This window comes from Apis cerana, linkage group LG1 (assembly GCF_029169275.1).
Source record: "Apis cerana isolate GH-2021 linkage group LG1, AcerK_1.0, whole genome shotgun sequence".
In the NCBI taxonomy this organism is placed as follows: domain Eukaryota; kingdom Metazoa; phylum Arthropoda; class Insecta; order Hymenoptera; family Apidae; genus Apis; species Apis cerana.
In genome coordinates this window covers 4,017,508-4,039,982 of record NC_083852.1, presented here as the reverse complement: position 1 = coordinate 4,039,982, position 22,475 = coordinate 4,017,508, and the positions used below count along the sequence as shown (strand labels likewise).

The window sequence follows — 22,475 nt, the reverse complement described above, 5'->3', positions numbered from 1 at the left end:
ACAACGAAGAAACGAAGAGAAGACAGTAATAGTGTAAAGAAAACAGAGATGATAAAGAAAAAAAAAATCTACGAAGGGAATAGCTTGTGAGAAGAAAAGCAAAAGTTTGCGCGACGTACAGTATAATGTGGAGTAGCGTGTTTCGCGAAAGTTTTTAAAAGTCGATATAGAATTTATAAATAGATCGGTTGGTATACTCACATATGTGCACGCGTACGCATGTGTGCGTGATTACGCGCGCACATGTACGTGATTTTCACTCGAGACTGAAGCGGTGAATTATTCTCGCACGGATCGACTACTCGTGGGGGAAATTCGAGATCCGGCTTACCTTCCACAGCTGACGTCATTACCGGTAAGTTGTTTTTCCGTTACTAGTAGACTTATATCTTTGTGATGTTAAAAATGTTACTGTAATCTCTTTTCCTCTTATTTTTTACTTTGTTACTTTGTTACTTAAGAATGAATAATTAATTTTTTATAAGAAGTTTTTTTTTAATGCTTTAAAATTAACAGTATATATTTCTTATTTTTAATATTTATTCACATAAAGAATAAAATATATTATTATGTATTAATTTGTGTTTATATTTTTTTGTTTTACTTAAATATTGAATCAAAAGAATTATATTATATTTTTTCATAAAATAATGTTTAATATTAATTATTGACAGTTTACTGTAATAGTAGGATTAAATATATAACGCATATTATTAAAAATATAATGCATTTCTGATTACTTTTCTTAACTGTTATTTCATATAAAATTAATTTTTAAAAAAAGGATTATTCTTATATCTTTGAAATAATATGATATTTGTATTATATATTTAATATATATATATATGTTTAATATATATAATATATAAAAATATTAAATATATGTATAAATTGTTTTATATATTTTTTATATATAATTGTTATATATGTTATATATGTTATATATGTTATATATGTTTTATATATTTAATAAAAATAGTTGTTTCATTTTAGGAGAATTGACTTGATTTATCAAAATTGAAAATAATGAGCAGTTGAAAAGCATGAATTATAAATACGAAATCTAGGTTAGAATTATTTTCAAAATTTAATATATACGATTTAGACATATCTCGATAATGATATATCAATAGTGTAAAACTTTTAAATTAACAGAATTGAAATTAAGAAACAATATATATAAAGACAAACATATTCTTCTAATATTGTGCATACAAACGCGTTTCACGTCGCGTTGATTTTCTATGTCTTCTCGTTAACGCTGCGTAGATTACCGATGACCCACGTTGATGATCTTATTATGCAGCATGCGTTTATGTTAGAAGCACGTACTTCATAATGTTCATGGAACTATGAACACAGTTATCGCAAAGAAGCAATAGGAATAATGACAAATAATAGAATACCGAAATCAAAATTATTTCATTTGATTTTGACTTTATTAGTAATGTGTATAATAATATGTAATTATCCCTCTTTTGCAATACTTTTAAATTTTAATATTTAAATTAGATTCATATAATATATATGTATATATATGCTATAAAAATATTTTTATTTTAAAAATAACAGGATAACTATATATTTTATGTTAACATTAAATAAATTATTTTTAAATAATCTTCAATTATTTGAAAAATTTTATCAGAAAATATTTATTTAAAATAATAAAAAAAAATAAAATAAAATAAATTAAAAAATTTAAGATATTTCAATTTCATATTTGAGAATAATAAATCTAAATTTCTAATTTTTTCTTCTTAATATAATATAGATAATTATAATAATTATAAGTAAAATAAAATATTATTTTATTTAAATAATAATAATTTATCATTTAAATAATTATATATACATATTAAAATATTAAAATATTTTATTTCCAAATGTGCAATCTATTATAAAGTTTGGATTTAATATTACTTTTAATAACATGTGTAATAAAAAAAATATAATATATTTTTGAGAAAAGTATGCACTCTGATTTTTTGTCCTCTCTTATCAAATTGATATTATTATCTTATAAAGATAATAATATACAAACATGTATATGAAAATACCATAAAAATATGATAAAAATTATTTTTAATTGATGATTTATAGAAAGAAATATTTGTTCCATTAAATATATATATATATATATATATATTTATTTATTCTATATATAAATATTTTTTTTTAATTTTATTTCTAATTGATTTTCTGATTTTTTAAACATTTTTATATTATACAATTGTAGATTATTTTGCAAAAATTCATTAAGTAAGATATTGTGGTAATTTCCTATATAACAAGCATGTTACTTTTATTAATGATTGAATAAAAGCATAATAGTTTCATATGAAGAGATCAGAGAACAAGAAGGAGATCTTAGTGACTTAACAAGTGTTCACATTTATTAATGAACACATATATCTATTATATAAAATTATATGTCAAAAGATTATTTAGATTTTTAAGAGTAACAAAAAAAAATTAGATAGTCTTATTTCAATATTTTTTAATGAAGAAAAAGCTTTGAATTATTTTATTTTATGTAAACTGTGGATAAATGAGAATAAATATGAAAAATAAATATAAAACATTTTTAATGTTAATAATATATGATAATTTATAATTTATTATTTATTTTGACGCGTAACTAAATTAATTAAGCATGATATATTATAATAATTAAAAAACTTTATCATAAAAATATCAAGAAATTTATTGATATAATTTTTATCTTAAAATAGTTTAATAGGTTAATAAATTAATGGAATTGGAAATCCTTAAAATTTTAAACATTTTTTATTTTCTTTCTATAATTTTTAATCATAATATATTCCATATTTTTAGTAAATATCTTTATTATAAATTATAAATTATATTATATTATATTATAAATTTTAAAATTTTATTTATATTATAAATTTTAAAATTGATCCATGATAAAATTTATATATTAGAATTTCATAAAAAACTATATCTATAAGAATTAACGTAACAAATTTAGTAGAAATGCAATCGCGATTTTTCGAAATATTATTGCCTTGCTATTTTCGTTTGTTAGATATTTTTCTAAAGAATATAATTAGAACTCTCATTATTATAATGGGAAATGAAAATAAAATAAATAAATTGTATATTCATTATTTATCAACACTTTTATTTTATTACAAATAGGTTATTTAAGTAATTGATAATAAAATAATAAAATTTTTTCAATAACAATAAAAGAAATAATAATTAAAAATATTAAAAATTAAAATTTAATTTGAACCGAAGATATTATATGTTTAAATTTAGTTAAAAATATTAAAATCTATAATATTTAAATTAATTCTATAAAAAATCATCTAAAATATTATTCTACAACAATATATGGATATTTTAATATTATTGAAAATTATCATGGAAAAACTTAAACTAATTAAAAAATTTTAGATGAAAAGTACGTAAAATATCATTTTTACATGATATTTTTAAAAATGTAACAAAAACGTTTAAAAGAAAATTTCAAACGTAATAAATATCTTCGTATTTGGTAACATTTTTATTTTAAAAAGATTGGAAAGATAAGATAAATATCATTTCAATATTAACCGAACAAATTTGAAATTTTTATTTATCAATTTCGTTTGAAAAAAAATTTCGTGATTTCAATTATTTTTTGAATGTTTTAAAGTATATTTTGTAATATATATGTTCTCGCTATATAGTGTAGATATGCATGTATACACGTGTCGGTTTCTTTGAGTATCATTAAAGTACCGTTACTTTGATGATGCCGACCGTTTTGATGTCCTTGCGAACTTCTCTTCGTCTTTTTTAAGAATCGCGTTACTGTGATCACGGGTTAATGCTGATTTTCATTTATTTCACGTGCAAATGTGACATTCACGTCTATATAAATTATTTACACTTTGTTAATCGTCTTTAACATGACGCATCATAGTGAATCAGCGATGTTATTCAAGTTCTCGAATGAACAGACATTTTTTTACGTCAGTTTACCTGAGAATTAAATTTAATCTAAGATTTTTTACATTTTTTAATATGTCTTCTTTTAAATATAAAATAACATATAATATTTTAAATGATGTTCGTATAATATTACGTAATGTATAATATTAAATTTTGGTCGAATTATTCGTAAATAATTTATAAAAATTAAAATGTTAAAAATAAGTAATAACAAAAAAGATTAAAAAGAAAGAAAAGACGAATAATAGGAAAAAGGAAAATAATTTATTCTTTTAATAGTTGATTCTTAGAATATCTGTTCAAAGAAATATTATAAATTCAAGAAATAATCATATATATATATTTTTATAATTTGATGGATATATATAAAATATCGTTAATAATATTAATTAAATATATTTATTGTTAAAAATAAAATCATAAAAATAATAAACTATGATTAAAAAAATATTTCGCTTGAGTTTATTATGAAAATTTTCTTTTTTTTTTTTCGATAGAAATAATTTTTAATAAATTTTTTTTAGAAATATTTATTCTAAAATATAAAAATATATATGGAATTAAATAATGGGAATATGCTGAAACATTTTTTTCACAAAATATATAACAATATATAATTTATTAAATATTATTCAAAATTTAAATAAAATCGGTGACTACAATATTTCTCATCATAAATCCGATAATGGTATTGTGTTTTGCTTGATGTACATCACGATATACACGATATGCACGATGATATACACACTTATACTTTCTAATGTGTAACATTCTCATGACCTTTCTTTTCATCTGTTCTTAATGTGCTTTATTACTAATCACATCATGAATTAAAAAAACAAAAAAAAAATATATTCTGAAAAATATATCCCGAAAAAATTCTATTAAATTTTATTACAAATTACGAATATTATCATTTGTTGTTTCAAATAGAAACATTTTTTTATTATTATGTTACATATATCAATTATTAGATTGATCTTATCATTATAAGATTATATTGTATTGTTAAATAATACATATAGTAATATTATTTATGATTGTGAATTTCAAATCCCTAAAAAATACTTATTCAATAAATTTTTTAATATAAACAAAAATTTTTAGAAATTTTCATCACAGGTTTAACAAAACTAAATTCACTGATATAATTAAAATAACAGATTACTTAATTATTTTTGTCAACATATATTGGCATGGAATAGATAGAGAAAAATATTTTGCAGATATTTCAAGAGTGATAACATTTAATGATATTTTGAATTTCTATGATAAACTCTGATAATCATTGAAATATTGAAGAAATTTAATTTCATTTTTATGTGTATAAATATTAATAAAAATAAAATAATTATAAATTGAAATATATATGGATATATATATATATATTTTTAATATCTGTAATATTTGTATATTTGTCACAAATTAATAATATGTTGTACTTCTTTGTTATCTTCTTTGTTAATATATGGAAATATATTCAAATGTATATGAAGAAATATTTGATTAAGGTAAAAAATTGTTAAAAAGAAAAATAAAACAATATATTGATATAAAAAATTTAATGGACAAAAGAATCTAAAAATTTGTCTAGATTTTTTTATTTCTCATTATATTATATATTAAATATTTTTTTGCAATTTACATTAATATTTCTATTGTATTTTATAAATTCAATTAAATAAATTCCCATAAAATATTTTAATGATTAGAAGCAATTAATTAACAAAAAATTAGAAAAAAAATAAATAAAAATAATATTTTTAATGAATTTTTATGCATTTTGTTTCAGTACACAATGCGCTAGAAGTGATGGAGACAGTGAGCAAGCAAGTCCAGGTAGTAAGCGGACTGGGGGTGGGGGGTCCGGTGGGCCCTGTGGGTCCAGTGGGGGCAGATTTGCATCACCATCATCATCCTCACCCCCACTCCCATCCTCCACACCCACACGCCCACCCCCACGGTCATCCTCACGGACCCCATGGCCACTCACTGGTCGGTGTAACGTCGACCCCTGGCAGGGGTCAGACACAACCACCGGTCTCGCATAACCAGCATTTACCCGCGAGGTCTACTCCGGTACAGCTGCATAGGTAAGTTATATTCTTGCCTGTGTTTACCTATATGTATGTATCCATACATAGTATAGATATGTACATATAATATATAAATGTATGTATTACTATCGCAGTCATTACACATAACACTGTTCATGTGTAATTTGTATGATATAATTAAAGTTACATGCATGCATTTGATTGTTTGCAAAAAACGATTTAATTCATTTTGTTTAATTTGAGGAAATGCCTGTGTAATATAAACGAAGTATAAGAAATAATATAAGAAATATATTAATAGAGAGAATTGAGCAATTTCGATTCAGAAAATTATTTTTTTTTAATTCTTGATTTAAATAGAAAATTTTTTTTTAAAAGGCAATATGATAGTTAAAAGCTAATTATAATAATAAAATTGTTAAATCATTTAAAATATATAACATGAAATTCATAATAAATACTGAATTAAAATTACAAAATATTTATGGAAATTGTAATTCTGATAGTGGAAAATGTGCAAATAATTTCAATTTTCAAATCTAATAAAGATAATAAAGATAATAGCGAAGATAGTAAACAATTCTAAATAAATAATTAAATTTTGCAATTCATTTAAATTTAATTTTCTTTTGTCTATAATATTTTTGAAAATAAAATAATATGTAAAGTAATAATGAGATGTAATTTATCAAAATTTGCAAATAACAGATGTGGATATAGATATTTGATGACATTTTTAAAAATTGATTAAATAATTGATTAAGAAATTAAATAAAATTTAAAAAAATTAAGTTATATAAAAAGAATCTAAAAAAAATATAAATAAATTCAATTTTTATAATTAATGAAAGAAATATTGAAATAAATTTTTCATTCAATCTTTCTATTCAAATTTCATTATTTTAATATCTTTATTATTTAAAAATTTAATAATACATAATACTAATTATTTGTAATATATTGTACAAGCTCAAATATTAAAACTTGAAATACGCGGTGAACAGAACATTGAAGTTGGATGCGTAACATATATTCAGTATACTGCGCATGCGTTCTTCCAATTTTACCACTACTGCTACCTGTCGATTCTAACCTCAAACGTCAACGTGCAACGTTGATTTTTAACCTTGCCAGGTTTATATTTAAGACTTATAGTTTACTGAAATATATATATGAACGGTTATGTAGTGTATTTTAATGAAATTAATAAAGTGAAATTACAAATTTCGAAAACGAGATGTACCAGATGTGCAAATGGAGAATGTATGCAGAAAGGAAAGATTTCTTTGAAACTCAAGATTGTCCGTTTGCATGATGAAGTAAGTCCACGCAGTTATTTCTGTGCGGTGTTCGTTGTTCTTCGCACAAATTAATATCTTTATGTTATTTTTTTATTTATATAACTTATTTTTGTATTAATACATTATATTTTTAACTATAATATTAATTACATCTGATAATTTTCTTAATGATATAATTATTAAAGTTTTATGTAGAAATTATTGCAAAATATCTTGTTTACTTGAATGACTTCTCATTTTATTCTAATATAAAAATTTCGATATTTTATTTTATTCAACGTAATCGGAATTTTTATTATTTTCAAATAAAGTCTTATCAATTAATATTAATTAACACTTCAGAAATTTAATATACAGTAGTTAGGAGGATACATATAAATAATATATAAAACGCGGGAAAACCAGTTAGGTTAGGTACGATGTGAGAATTGTATAAATGAATCGAAAAACATGAAGCAACAGTATGTATACTGTGTATATATATATATATGTATATATGTATATAAAACAACACATGACATACATATATACATACATTCATACACATAAATATAGATGTATATATATATATATATATACATGTATATATATCATATATATATATGCATGTGTACATATACTATATATTTATGAGTTATGAATCTGATCATTAGCTAAATAAAACTTTTGTAAAAATAGAATGAAATTAAATATCATTTTCATTATTATTTGTTTTTAAAATGATTTTTATTTTTTATATTTTATTAAAATACTTTATATTATGTATATATTGAATAAAATTTGAATAAAAGATCATTTTATTCAATATATTTTTATTATTAAATGAATAAAGTAACAAGCTAAAAAATATAACATATTTTCATACTTAATATTATATTATTATTTTGTATTATATTGAATTACTGAAAAATGGCAATAAATGCAGGAACTTGTTGAACGGGGAAAGAGAAAGCTAATAGTGGGTCGTACGGCGGGGATAAAAGATGGCGGTCATAGCGGAAATGCACCTTTTTTTATTTGTGAATAGGTTAAAAAAATGCATTAATATGTATCTCACTTAAATTTATAGTTAAAATTTTCATAATAATACTTTTAAACATTACCTGTCAGTTTTTTCAACCACTTAAATTAAATAAAGTTTTATCAATATCATTCATAAATCTTAAGTATTTGTTATCTAAAATTTACATATTTTAAAAATATCTTTATAAAATCTATAATTATAATTAAAAAATAATTGAAATAAGTACATTTTCAAATAGAAAATACTGAGTGAAGAATCAGAGCATTAATGAAGAGAAAGAAAAGAAAGAAAAAAAATAGAATTGATGAAAGGAAGTCAAGGTTATATTGATTTCTATTTTCTACAATTCTCTATTGGAAGAGAACAAAAAACATATTTTTTTAAATTCAACATTTATTTTATTACATTTAATTATTAAAAATTTATCTCATAAATAATTTTTAAGTATAATAAATTTGAATGAATGAATTAATATATTTTTATATTTTATTATAAGAGTAATTAATTATCTTTTTTTTATTGTTCATTTTATTATTGTTTACTTGAATATATCATTTATGTCAGTTTTACAAATATGACAAAATTCATAAGTATTGAGAGGTTTCGTTATCACAAGTGCAATTTTGTATTCTTTCTATTTATTTTATTTTATTTATTATATTTTACTGTTATTTTATGATAAAATTTAATTTTGTTTGATGTAAAAATATATGCCAGAGAATATAATTTCTATCTTCTTGATATATTATTTTATTTTGATATATCTAAAGGATGTATCATATTTTATTTGTAGATATTTCTTACAATTTTTTTATTTTAAACATATTCATTGGCTATCATATTTTACTTATAGAATATATTTATATTTTAAGCTTTCATATTATTTTTATGATTTTTTTTTAGTGACAAACTTATATTATTTTTAACATAAATAAAAATAATATTAAAATTAATTTATATTTTTATTATTTGATTATAGAATTTAGAATTTAAAAATTTTATATTGATACGCATTTTTATTTATTTTCGAACATTGTAATTTTTTTCACCTTAATACATGTATTAAATTCGTCATCATTAATCTATATAGATTTGTACATATAACTTGTGCATGTCATGTTATCATTCTCTTCGTGACCTACGTATATATGTATATTTCACGTACATAACGTTCTATCGCATGCGCATCATTCATAAAAGGGAAAAAGAGTAGGTAATACATGGGTGGGAGAAGATTTTAAAAGTGGGAGGAGGGGGGTCAGTGACCGTTACATCATCGAGAACTCAGTCTAGGAAAATTCATAAAGTCGCCATTTAATTATGAATATAGTTTTAAATACAAAAAAGATATAATAATTTAAATTTGAACAATTTATTAGAAAGAATTAATATTTTTCATATATAATAATATAATGAAGTAAACATTTTTATAATAAATATTTTTTATTAATATAATATTATGCTAGTTTCCCTAATTTAATATTTCTATTTTTAATCTTTTTTTAAATATATGAATGATAATTATTAAAACTATTTATATTTCTGATAATATTTAAGATTTTAAGGGTTTCTACAAAATACCCTAAAATATAGTTTTGAAAAGGAGAATATATGTACCGTTATTTGTTTTGGTATATAGTTCAAAAGATTCAATGTCACATTATACTATAATGTAAACAATTGTCATATTATATCAAAATAATTAATCAATAAGAAATTAAAAAATTTTTTTAATAGAAAAATATTTAAAACGCAAATATTTAAAACGCAAATTCGTAGTAAAATATATTATAATGAATTATAATAATATTATAATTATAACGAAAACCAATAATTAAGTTATTAAATATATGAATATAAGTAATATTAAATATTTTTTTATATGTAATAAAATATTTTTATTATATATTTATTAATATATTTTAAAAAAATTTTAAATCTAGTAAATCTAGTAAAATATTAATAAAAAATCTAGTTTGTAATTTTCATGATAAAATGAAAATAAATAAAATAAATTTATACTATATAATGCAATTTTATAATAAATACTTTAGAAATGTATATTAGGATTCTTTAATTTTGAAAAATAAAATTTGAAATAATTACATATAAAGTAATTTGAATTTCGATAAAAAAAATGTGTATAGATAAATGCGATATTAGCTAACGTCGATTAATCCTTCTCCATTATCCGCCAACGAATAATGCTAGGAACGCTTCGAAAGCCTCGAATGTATTTGACGATATGGCAACATCGCGACAGCAACGTTGCCTTACGAAAGTAGACAGGCACATTCACCCTTTGTGATGTTCAACGCATGCGCAGTCATTCTACAGAGAATAAGTACCGATGCACCGGCACGCGGAACCATGATCTCTGGAACACTGCGACATCGCATATCGTTATATCTTACAGCGCATGCGCGGCGTATTTTGCCACATGTGACAAATTACCGCCGAAAGGTCGTGTATCTACTATTCTGCTATACATATGTATAGTCAATGATTTTACGTGAAGTATATTTTTATCGCGTGACGCGATTGGTTAGTCGATCGTCATCCGTCATCTTTTATATACATTTATTTCTTGTTGTCTATCTTTTTATAATTTAATATATTAAATTTTTTCTTATTATTTTTTTTCATGTGAAATACACTTTTTTTTAAATACATTTATATATATATATAAATGTATATATATATTTATATATATATATAAATGTATTTGATTTGGTAATAATCTTTAGATTAAAAGATTGTTAGATAATTTAATATCATTATTATAATTTACTAATCAGTTTAATCTGTTTTAAATGATTAAAAACAATTGAAAAATATTTCAGCACAAATTGGAAAATTTTAAAATAGTATAAATTATCACAAATGTCAATATTTTTAATACATTTACAATTATCTCATTCATATTTGGATTACATATTATAAATATATGTATAAACTCACATATCCACTAATGTGTGATAGAATGAATGATATTAAAATATGATATTAAAATGATATTAAAATGAATGATATTAAAAATCATATGACTCTTGATAGACTTCTTGTTTAAAATGGTATATGAATAATTAAATTACTGTCTACGTTGCACAAATATTGCTGTCTTGAACATATAAGTAGAAGCCATGTTTTTGCTATGGCTGAACATATTATGAGAGAGAAATTTAATACTCTTTAAAAAATATTCCTAAATCGCTTCTTTTTATAATAAACTACTAACTTTTCATTTTTTTATTTTATATGTTTGCTTATTTATTAAGTATCGTATATAAAAATAATATGAATGCTTAGTTATAGCGAATCTATATTATAACATAATATATAGTCTATAACATGGTATATTAAGAAATGACCTAAGAAAACCGTTACCATTATATGGATTATCTATGCAATTTTTCTAAAAGAAATATAAATTATAAATATTCGCATTAGAAACATAATCGTAATAATTTAAAATTAAAAAAATAATTTAAAATTATCATTTTTAAAAATATAAATATTTTTTTTAATATAAACATATTTGATAATTACTGCAAAGATTATTGAAATACTGCAAAGATATCGTATATCTAAATTTTATATATTTAATAAATATTTATATATATATTTATAATATATTAATTTTCATATAAAAATATTTTTAAATATGAAATTTTATTAATTTAATTATTCATTATATAAATAAAGAAATAAAGTTGTGTAAATACTTTTCATACTTCTACATATACATACATAGATATTAATAAATACATAATTTTTTTCTTTATAATTTTCAAATCGTAAATATATATTTTGAAATTTAAAAATCACTGTAAATTAGAAAAATATTCTTATTCATATTGACAAATTTTAATTTAAATTTAATTATTGTTAAATTAAAATTAAATTGTTAATTATTAAATTTTTTTTAACGGCCTAACTAACATAGTGCATATTTTGAATGTTGCAGGCCGGCACAAAGTTATGTAAACATCAAGAGCAGCAGTCCTGTGTCTCCAAGAACGATAGGAGCAGGAGTGACGTATGTGCAGGGTGGTGCGGCTGCATCTTCAGCGACGGCTGCGGGGACAACCGGAAGTGGAAGTGGCGGAGGTCCTTCAATCGGAGGAGGCGGTGGCGGTAGCGGAGGAGGTGGCAGTGGTATCAACAACGCTGGTGGCGCGAATAGTGGAACTGGAGTTGTTGGGACTGGAGCTGGCGCCGGTGCCGTTGGAAACGTAGCATCAGTCGGAAATGGTAACAACAACGGTACCAGTAACAGTGCCGGTACGGGAAGCAACAGTGGTGGAAACAGTGGTACAGTGGGTAGTGCACCAGGGGGTTATGTTGCTGTTCCCATGGCTGGTGCTCTGCGGTACATTCATCCGTATCCATCGACGCCAACGTCGGCATCGGTGCCGGCTGTAGCGACAATGGTTACCTCAGCCTCGTCGGCACCGACTCCAGTGCCAGTTCCAGCACCCGCAGCTGCGCCTGTCAATCCACCTACAGTTAGTCAAACGCCACCACCATCACTTTCGGGAACTGCTTATGCCGCGAGAGATGCATATCGCAGCGCCACCACGAATGTAGGTATTTTCCTCTTCGATTTATCCCATGATAAATCGTTGCACCCTCATCTCGTACTCTCTCTTGCTTTCATTTCGTAAGAATCATAAATAGAAAAATACAAATCATCGTGGAAAATATTCGTACAAAAATTTAAAATAAAATTTTATATATAATATTAAATATTTAGTTTATTTTAGTTGATTTTTTATTTCTTGAACGAATACTTTCTATATGTTTATTTTTTCTGCTTTTATTGATATTTTTATAAATATTAAGAGTATAATGAATTCATTTAAACATCTAAAAACATTTATTAATGAATTCTTTTTCTTTTTTGTTAAAATTTATTATAAATGTAGGTATATAAAATTTTATTTTAAATTGATCGCTGTAGAAATATTTTTCACACTGTATATTGCAGAGAAAGTTAAAACACATTAATTTAATACATATACATGAGTAACCAGTGTTTGTAAATGTATATTATATAGTAATCTTTTGTAGTTAATCGAATATTTGGTACGCGTTATATTGTACGTAGAAACGTGTATATTGTATGTGTTCTGCCCTTGACTTTCAACCACTATTAGCCCTCTCCCGTTCTCTTTTCATATCATAATATAATCTACTTTCTCTATTGCAAAACGTGTACAATTTTTAATCAATTTTATTGCGATATAAAAATTCAGGAATTTGATGAGATAGTTTTTTAAATAGTTCTATTAAAAATTTTGTTTTATTTATTTTTAACAGTGGAATTATTTTTAATAATTTAATCCGAATATTAGAAATATATATTAAATATATATAATAAATATTTATATTGTTATATAATTTCTAATTTAATTTGAAGTTCAATTTTTTAATTAATGAAATTATATTTTGAAAATATGTAGAAAATATGTAATAAAAATACGTAATGAAATTTATTAGAAAAAACAGATTATTTACTTAACATACTTTTTACTATTTATATGATATAAAAAAATGATACAAAAAATATATCAAATTTGAAAATCATTATTTTTGATGATTTAATTTATTTACGTATTCAATTAATAATATATTGTATTAATTATCTCTTTTGAAGTGAATAATATTCGACGTTATATATACATTGTTATTAAGTAAATTTGATAAACAGCAGTCAGTAAGAAGTCATATATGTTATCTGTTTGGGTGCAAGATTATGATCTTAAAATGCAATGTAAGCAAGACGAGTAGTAGAGGGCGAGAGAAAGAAAGATGAAAAAACTAAAAGCAAGCTTTATTCATAATACGAGTGCAAGGAACGTATGACGGTTGTAGGTATATAGATAGTCTACCGTCTGCCCTCTTGAACCGGGTCATCGATTTTCTTGAAATAGGTTTACAAGAGAAGGTTAGGCAAGATAAATTGAATAAAACGCACGATGAAAAAGGCATTAGAACACATAAATATATTTGAATCAAACAAGATGAGGATAAAAATAGAATGCACACATAAAATGAATATAAAAAGAAAGGATAGATTTTTATTGTAGTATCTTTTAGGTGAACGAGAGGATTGCCATCAGTGTGAGCAGTAGTCCTTTGTCGCAGATTGGAGTCGATGTTGGAGTAGTTGCAGCCGAATATGCGGCAAATAGCGGTATAAGTAGTGGAAGAGGAGAGAGACCGAGGATATCTCTTTTACCACCTGCTTCGGTAACGCCGACACCTTCACCAACAGCACCAGGCTATCAACATAACATGTCTGGAGTTAGAAATTCACGAATAGCCCTGATGCCCGTCCAGCCGGATCAGTATTGCAATCGTACAGCCGTTGAAATGGCTAATCTCCAGGAGGCGCCGCCCTTCAAGAAGATACGCCTCAGTCAACCGACCCAGATTCAATTGCAGTCCCAAACGCAATCTCGTTGTCATAGTTTATCACCCGCTGATCCGTGTGTTAAGCAGGAGCATGTGGTACAGTTGCAGCAACCGCTTAGGATAGATACTAGGGTGGGTACATAGGTACACGCGTATAAAAGATGATTCAGAATAAATATGAAAAAATTTTTGACATCTAACAAATTGTTTTAGAAATAATTTTGAAAATTATTTTTAAAAGAAAGTTATCATAAGAATATGAATTTTATTATTGGCAGTAGAATTATTATTATTTTATTATTAATTTTATTATTGGTAATGGAACTATTTAACGTTAATATAATTATTGCGTTACATACTTACTTATGTCAATAATTTTTGCGTTTTTAAAGAAAAATAATAATAATAATAATATATTTAAGCAATAAGCATAATAATTTAAGCATTAAGTATATGAAGCAAATGCGTATATACTTGTATTGAAATTAATAAAAATTTTTAAGGTTATTCATAATTCTAATACTAGTTAGATATTAGTATTATATGAAAAATTTTTGCTAGGAGCAGCCGGCAACAGAAGCGTATACACCGCAAACTGAAGCGATTTCGCCTACCCTTCCGGAGCCAAACACACAAGAAGATGCACAGTTCAGAAGCACGAAAGATGATCTTCTGCAACAAATTTCTAAGGTTGATAGGGAGATTGCAAAAAGGGAATCTCAGATAAATAAGCTTCGGAAAAAATTAAAAGAATTGGAAGAAGCGGCTAATAAACCTCTGGAAGCTAGCGGTCTTAAACGGCAAGTTGAGGAACAGTCTCAGCAACCAAAGCATCAATCTCTGGCACAAAAAATTTATGCTGAAAATAGGGTAAAATCTCATAAATTTTATATTTAATTTAAATTAACTATACATAAATTATACATAACTTATATATTATATCAAATTAATTTATTAATTGGGAAAGATGAGTTAATTCATTACCGGATATGACTTCTCTATATGACTTCTCAGGATATTGAATAAAATGGAATGATTCATCATAAATTTATAAATAACACATTTAAAGAAAACATGGATAATTTGTTTTTTACTTTAGAAATGACTTAGATAAAATATAAGTCTCAATAACTTATTTAACTTAATCTTAATTGATTTAACTTAATTTTTATCAAATTAATCTTTTTGTGTTTTAATTTTTATATACTTTCGCTTGATGTTATCTCTTGACTTTTAATGACTTTTTGATTGCTGATAATATTATAACTTTTCAATGTATATATGATGCGTCATCAGTATTAGATAAACATTTTAAATCATATGCGATATTGCCTCTTGGATTAAGATTGAGAGTTAAGAAAAGTTGATTTTATAAATAATAATACATAAGATTTTTTATTGCGTGATTTAATGACTTATATGTTAATTACAGAGAAAGGCAGAAGAAGCTCATAGACTTTTAGAAAGGCTGGGTCCAAAAGTGGAATTACCTTTGTACAATCAGCCATCAGATACAAGTGTGTATCAAGAAAATCGAACAAAACATCAAACGTGTATGAGAGCAAGGCTTATAGCGAGGCTTCGACGAGAACACGCTGAACGTGCATCTCTTCATCGACAACAGTCACAAACGTACGCTATTTTGGTACAGGAGTGGCATCGTAAAGTAGAACGATTGGAAGCAACGCAGAAAAGGAAGTCGAAGGAAGCGAAGAATCGTGAATTTTTTGAAAAAGTATTTCCAGAGTTGCGTAAACAAAGAGAAGATAAAGAACGTTTTAATAGAGTTGGTGCTCGTATCAAGAGTGAAGCTGATTTAGAAGAAATTATGGATGGCCTTCAAGAACAAGAGGTACATCGTTTTTTTTAATGATAACATCGACATTTTATAATGTTGCAAAACTAATTATATGAGAGACTAAAAAAAGAAAATCAAAGGGAAGTTCATAAGAGTTATTAGAGGAGTTAAGGGAAAAATTAAAAAAATCAATATTACTATAAAAATGATTTAGGTATTATATATAGTATATATTTAATTATAAAAAAGGTGCATATTAAATATTATAAATTATTAAAATAGCTTAGTTATAATAACTTTTCAAGAATTTTAATAATTTTTATAATATTTTAATTTGGATTTGACATTTTTGAAACAATCTTTCAATATTAATTGAAAGTAATCAGTAATGTTAGATTCGTGGATAGTTTATGATTTACAACTTATAATGTATAATTAAGATTTACAACTTCACGTCAATACACATGATCTAAGAAATACATATCTAAAATTTATTCAAGTATTTCGAATATTCAACACAATTAACCGTAACTATAGTATACTATTTTTTAAAATTATTTTTCTAGATGGAAGATAAAAAGATGCGTTCGTACGCAGTCATACCTCCATTATTATTGGATACGAAGCAGAGACGAATCGCGTTTCAAAATCGTAATGGTCTTCTTCAGCCAGAAGAATTAGAAGCTCTTCATAGCGAACGGAAGTTAATCAATGTATGGAGTTCTGTAGAACACGAATTATTTAAAGAAAAATATTTACAACATCCTAAGAACTTTGGAACGATAGCTCAATCTTTAGAACATAAGTCCGTTCCAGATTGTGTGCATCATTACTACCTCACTAAAAAAGCAGAAAACTATAAGCAGCTCTTGAGAAAGTCGCGGCAACGAACACGGTCTCGAAATAATCCTAATAATAAAGTAAGTTCAATCACAATTATTTCTCACTTGCTATTTTAAACTAAGAAATACTTGCGTATAAAATTTTAAAGATTCGCATTTTCTTCTTTTGCTATATATTAATTTTGCATTCCCTTACGAACATGTAGTTATTGCAAGACAGATATAAAATTATAACAATTAACTTTTATATCTTTTTTTCAGGTAAATAATACCAGTTCAAGTATTGGAACTTTAGATATTTTAACTACGGGTGTTACGACAAGGTTGCAACGTGAGCAACAGCAGAAGACGCAAGAAAATCCTCAAAATAGTTCAGCAGCGACATCAACTACAACGACGACGACGACTACGACAACGTCGAGTGTATCAACAGCTGTTGCGACAACAATAGTCACCACTTCGACAACTCCTTTAAGTTCATCAACGTCGAGTATATGTTTAACGACAGATTCTGTAATAGCATCAACGACAGCTACAACGACATCTGTATTGAGTACTACGACATCGTCAGTCACGACGTCATCGACGATAACAAACGCGAAGGATAATAGAGAAACCAATAAAGAAAACAAAGAAAGTAAAATAGAATCGAAAGAATCGCATCTCATCAAGGTGGAAGTGAAAGAAGAACCACAATTAAGTTCGGAAACGGTATCAGGGAAGGACATCAAAATGTACGTAATATATTTTTTCTATTAATTATAAATATTTTTAATTAAATTTGTAGAAAATTTGAAAAGTATATATATTATTTATGGGAACGTATAGAAAAGTAGTATATTTCATTAGTTTTTAAATAAATTCAAAATAATTTTATTTGTAAGGGCTTTATAAATTTTTTACGAATAGTAAAATTATAATATTCGAATATGTAGCCGTTTTACATATATAAATATAATTTATAGCTAAAGCAATGCTAATTATTTATATGTATTATGGAAAAATTGATGATTGAATATTAAAAAACTGTTCAGGATAAATTACTAAATTAATAAAATTGTGTAAAATTATTTGAAAAATGTTACTATTTATAGAAGTAAAATGTTAATTATTATCAGGTATAATTTTAATGGTAATTAAAACATTAATTTTCTGATTAAATAAAACTCTAAAAAAATCTAATTAAAAAAAAAGTAAAAAACTAATTTTATTTAAAAATGTTACTTTTTCTTTTGCATATTAGTTTTGTATATTAAATTTTGCATATTTATAATTATAACTAATAATTATTATTTCTAAAATTAAATATTTAAACAGAAGTATTGTTTTTCAAGAAGAAGATATATTTGTTTTAAATAATAAGATAACGATAATAATGCATTATAATTTATACAGCATGGATGATTTTAATAATTTTGCAGAAATTTACAAAATTAAAAGCCGTAATTTTTAATTTTTTCTATTTATAGTATAAAATATTCAAAATTATTTATAGAAAAAAAGAGCAAATAGAGTTAAAAACATTTTAATTTTTAATAAATTATTAATAAAGCAATTTCAATGACGATTTATTTTTACAATATTTTTTATAATATTTCAATAATATTATTTAATAATCATAGTTTTGACATTAATATTTATTAACATATAAAAATAAAACTTTATTATAATTTTTTTTTCTATAATAAAAGGGATGAAATTAAATTGATTTTGTTTCGCAATATAATAAAAGAGTTACATTTGGTTTTCTGTTCAGATTAACTAGAATTTTGGACGCAAACTATTTTAGTTATAAATTTATACGCAGAATCGGTCATCGGATTAAATAACTGTTTCTATTTCTACTTCAGTTAAAAGTTTGGGTACTATAAGTCTCAAAATAGAATTTCATATTGATCAAATGATCAACTAGTTACATTTCTATTTTGTTGTTTTAAAATATAGTGTTATATAAATAAATATTACATTAATGACTATAAAAAATAAAAATATTTTCCTAATAAAATAATATTATATTATAAATATATATTACATGTCTTAAATTCTATTTTTAGAGCATAATCATCATTAATAATTTGAATTAATTGTTTAAATTAATTAATTTTTTCATAAATATCTATATGTATTACATATAATTTACATATAATGTATAAATCTGATATAATCTTGTTCAAAAATTTTTTTTAATACATCAAAAAATTTCAAATTTCTTCCAGACTTTTATTTTTACATAAAATTGTCGAATTGAAAGAGAATATAAAAGGATAAAATCATTTTAAAAATTGCAATTGATATAAAAGCATACAGTTCGATTATTTGAATGAGCTTCATTTTACTAATGATATTCATCGAGCAAACAAATCAGTTTTACGATCCATTCTAATTATTACTTACTACATTTAAAATATTAAAAAATAATCCAAGAGATTATTCGTTCAAAAATTTATATAAACAATCGTTATAAGAAAAATCTTTTTACTTTTAAATAATAAATAAATTAAAATTGATAAATATAATTTTGATTAATAATAAAGATAAGAAATTGTACATAGAACACTTATGCACAAATTTAATTTAATACACACCGCATCAAATTTTTATAATTATACTTTCAGATTAATGTAACAAAAATATTAATAGACGAGATATAGATCGGATGAATATAAAGCTTTGATTTTTTTTTTTAGATAAATATTTTTACAATAATTTAATAATCTTTTTTTTGAACTTTTTTACAATTTAAATAATTTTTAATTTACAATGAATGAATAAAAGAGAGAAAAAGTAATAAGAATAAATTATTGAAGCGTGGAGAGAAGGATAGAAGGAGTGGGGGGATGAATGGAAGGCAGATAGGGGGAAATAGAAGGTAAAATGGAGGTTCGAGAGGGAAGACAGGGTAGTTATTAGCAGATTGTAATGCTAATCAATGGTTACTGGTTAGTGGATTATGTTTACGTAGGCATTCATCATCGAAATGGAGTCGATCGTTGAAAATCTGATTCCGAATCGTGCGAAGATTGGAACGAGGGACTTCCCCTCGTTCGTTTAGGAATGACGTATAGAACGTTTTATTAATTCTCTCAAAATTGTATTCACAATTCGGGCAAAAATTTCTTTTTCTCCTTTTTTCTTTTTTTTTTTAATTTTATTTAACTCGGGAAGGAATTTTTCGAATTTTTCACCACACATGACGAAAAGAGAATAAAATTAAACTGTAGCTGCATTAAATTTTTTAATAAAATGGAAAATTTTTAATTTTCTTAATTTCAATTTTTTCAATTTAAAAAAATTACGAGTCAATCGTATTATTGATTTATTTATACCAATTTTTTCTTTCATATCATATTATTTTCTTGATTAAATTATAATTTGCATCAATTGTTCCTATACAATTTTGAATAAATTCAAACAATTTTAATTAATAAAATTTCGAGGAAAACGATTCAATAATTAAACAAAGTTTTATCAAATGATAAGAAGATTAATTCTTGTTAAGTAGTAGATTTATCGTTATAAAATAAATCGAACTGATTGTTAAATTTGAAGGGTAATAAGAGGAGAAAAAAAAAAATCACATTACAGGGAGACGAACAACGTGAGTGGTGGTAGCGTGGTAACTACGAACAGGATGAAGGAAAAGAAAAAAGATAACCACGCCACCCCTATGGAAACCAGCGACGAGGAAGCCCAATCGATGGACACCATTGGTGAGTTTTTTTTAAAATCTTACTAATTTGCTTTATTTACATTTCGCGATTTTATCATGGATACTTTGATAAGCGATACAATTTATTTTTTATAGTATATTTGATAAAATTTGTTTTTATTTCTTTCTTCTTTTCACGATTGAGAAAAATTTTATTTAATAAAAAGTGATACATTTTTCTTCTCATTTTTTTTTAAATGAATCGAGACAAATTTGTATAGTGGTTATCTCATGCAATATGAATTGAAGAACCGGTATAACAATAGATATATTCGTTTTAATTAATTAATTAATCAATTTAAAAAGAAGTTTCGATATTTTGTATTTTTTTACATATACTTCTTATCCTTTTTTTTTATTTATTTTTAATTGGTGTATTATGATTTAAAGAGAAATGTATTTATTTCATCACGTGAAAACAATCATCATTTCATCCTATATCTATTTTTTTAACGAAGTTAAAGTAAAGATAAATTTTCGCTTAAGAAAAATTCATTCATGTATTCTAAAGATAAAAGATGTAAAAATAGGGGAAATCGACAAATTCAATTTTGATACAATTGTGAAATTGTAAAAAAAGTTTTATTTAATCTAAAGCACGGCCGTGATAATATTAATCGAAGTCGCGATAGAGGAGGGTTGGAATTGTGTCGAGTGGAACGATTTAAAATTTCAAAGAGGGTTGAATAAAAGGTAAAGGTGGAATTTGTAATAAGTTTGAATAGAATTAATTCGACGATCGAAAGAAGCTCGAATTTTTATATTTAAGCATGGAACGCGTATTTTATATATATTCATTTATTTTTTAATTTTTGGTATTTATAATTTTTCGAAATTTTGATTATTAATGCATCATTGACTTATGTTGTCAATGGCGATTTTATTGGCCGCATCATTTGTAAAATTATTATTAAAGCACAGTTAACTTATGATTAAAAATTTAATATTGTTATTTTATTACAAAAAACGCACGAAAATTTAATTCGTATATAATATAATGACGATAATGCAATTGTATTTAATTACAAATAGAATTTTGTTTTTTTTTATATCGTAATATTCCAATATTGCGTAATACGATGAAATAACAAATATTAATTTATAATTATTTTTTATCCAACTATTCTCGATATAAGATATTTAAAATTTTTAAACTTAGAAGATTAATTGTTAATTTTGTAATCATCGTCTATATGTATCATTGAAATTTTAATATTGCTAATTCTTCTTAATCATATAATCAGTTTCTAAAGTATTTCAACTTGCACTCAGTTATATTGTAAATATTTTCATTATTTGAATTTCTTTAGAATAAATGCGAGCTTCTCGTTTTTTGATAATACTGAAACAAACATTGT

General features: G+C 24.0%; 1 protein-coding gene across 11 annotated transcripts in view; it reads left to right on the top strand.

The window, feature by feature from the left end:
- Nucleotides 1-309: 309 nt before the first annotated feature.
- Nucleotides 310-22,475, top strand: part of LOC107994839 (uncharacterized) — a 48,995-nt gene continuing 26,829 nt past the window's right edge. For 5 of the 11 annotated variants that reach the window (XM_062077466.1, XM_017051932.3, XM_062077459.1 and 2 more), the window contains exons 1-8: nucleotides 5,759-6,059; nucleotides 12,316-12,934; nucleotides 14,451-14,900; nucleotides 15,330-15,638; nucleotides 16,201-16,620; nucleotides 17,133-17,486; nucleotides 17,670-18,142; nucleotides 20,994-21,118. In XM_062077466.1, the coding sequence (XP_061933450.1) occupies nucleotides 5,779-6,059; nucleotides 12,316-12,934; nucleotides 14,451-14,900; nucleotides 15,330-15,638; nucleotides 16,201-16,620; nucleotides 17,133-17,486; nucleotides 17,670-18,142; nucleotides 20,994-21,118 (3,031 nt within the window). In that variant the 5' untranslated portion in view covers nucleotides 5,759-5,778. Of the gene's footprint in view, nucleotides 356-5,758; nucleotides 6,060-7,066; nucleotides 7,343-12,315; nucleotides 12,935-14,450; nucleotides 14,901-15,329; nucleotides 15,639-16,200; nucleotides 16,621-17,132; nucleotides 17,487-17,669; nucleotides 18,143-20,993; nucleotides 21,119-22,475 lie in introns of those variants that run through there. The other 6 variants (XM_062077505.1, XM_062077481.1, XM_062077492.1 and 3 more) reach the window with 6 other exon arrangements.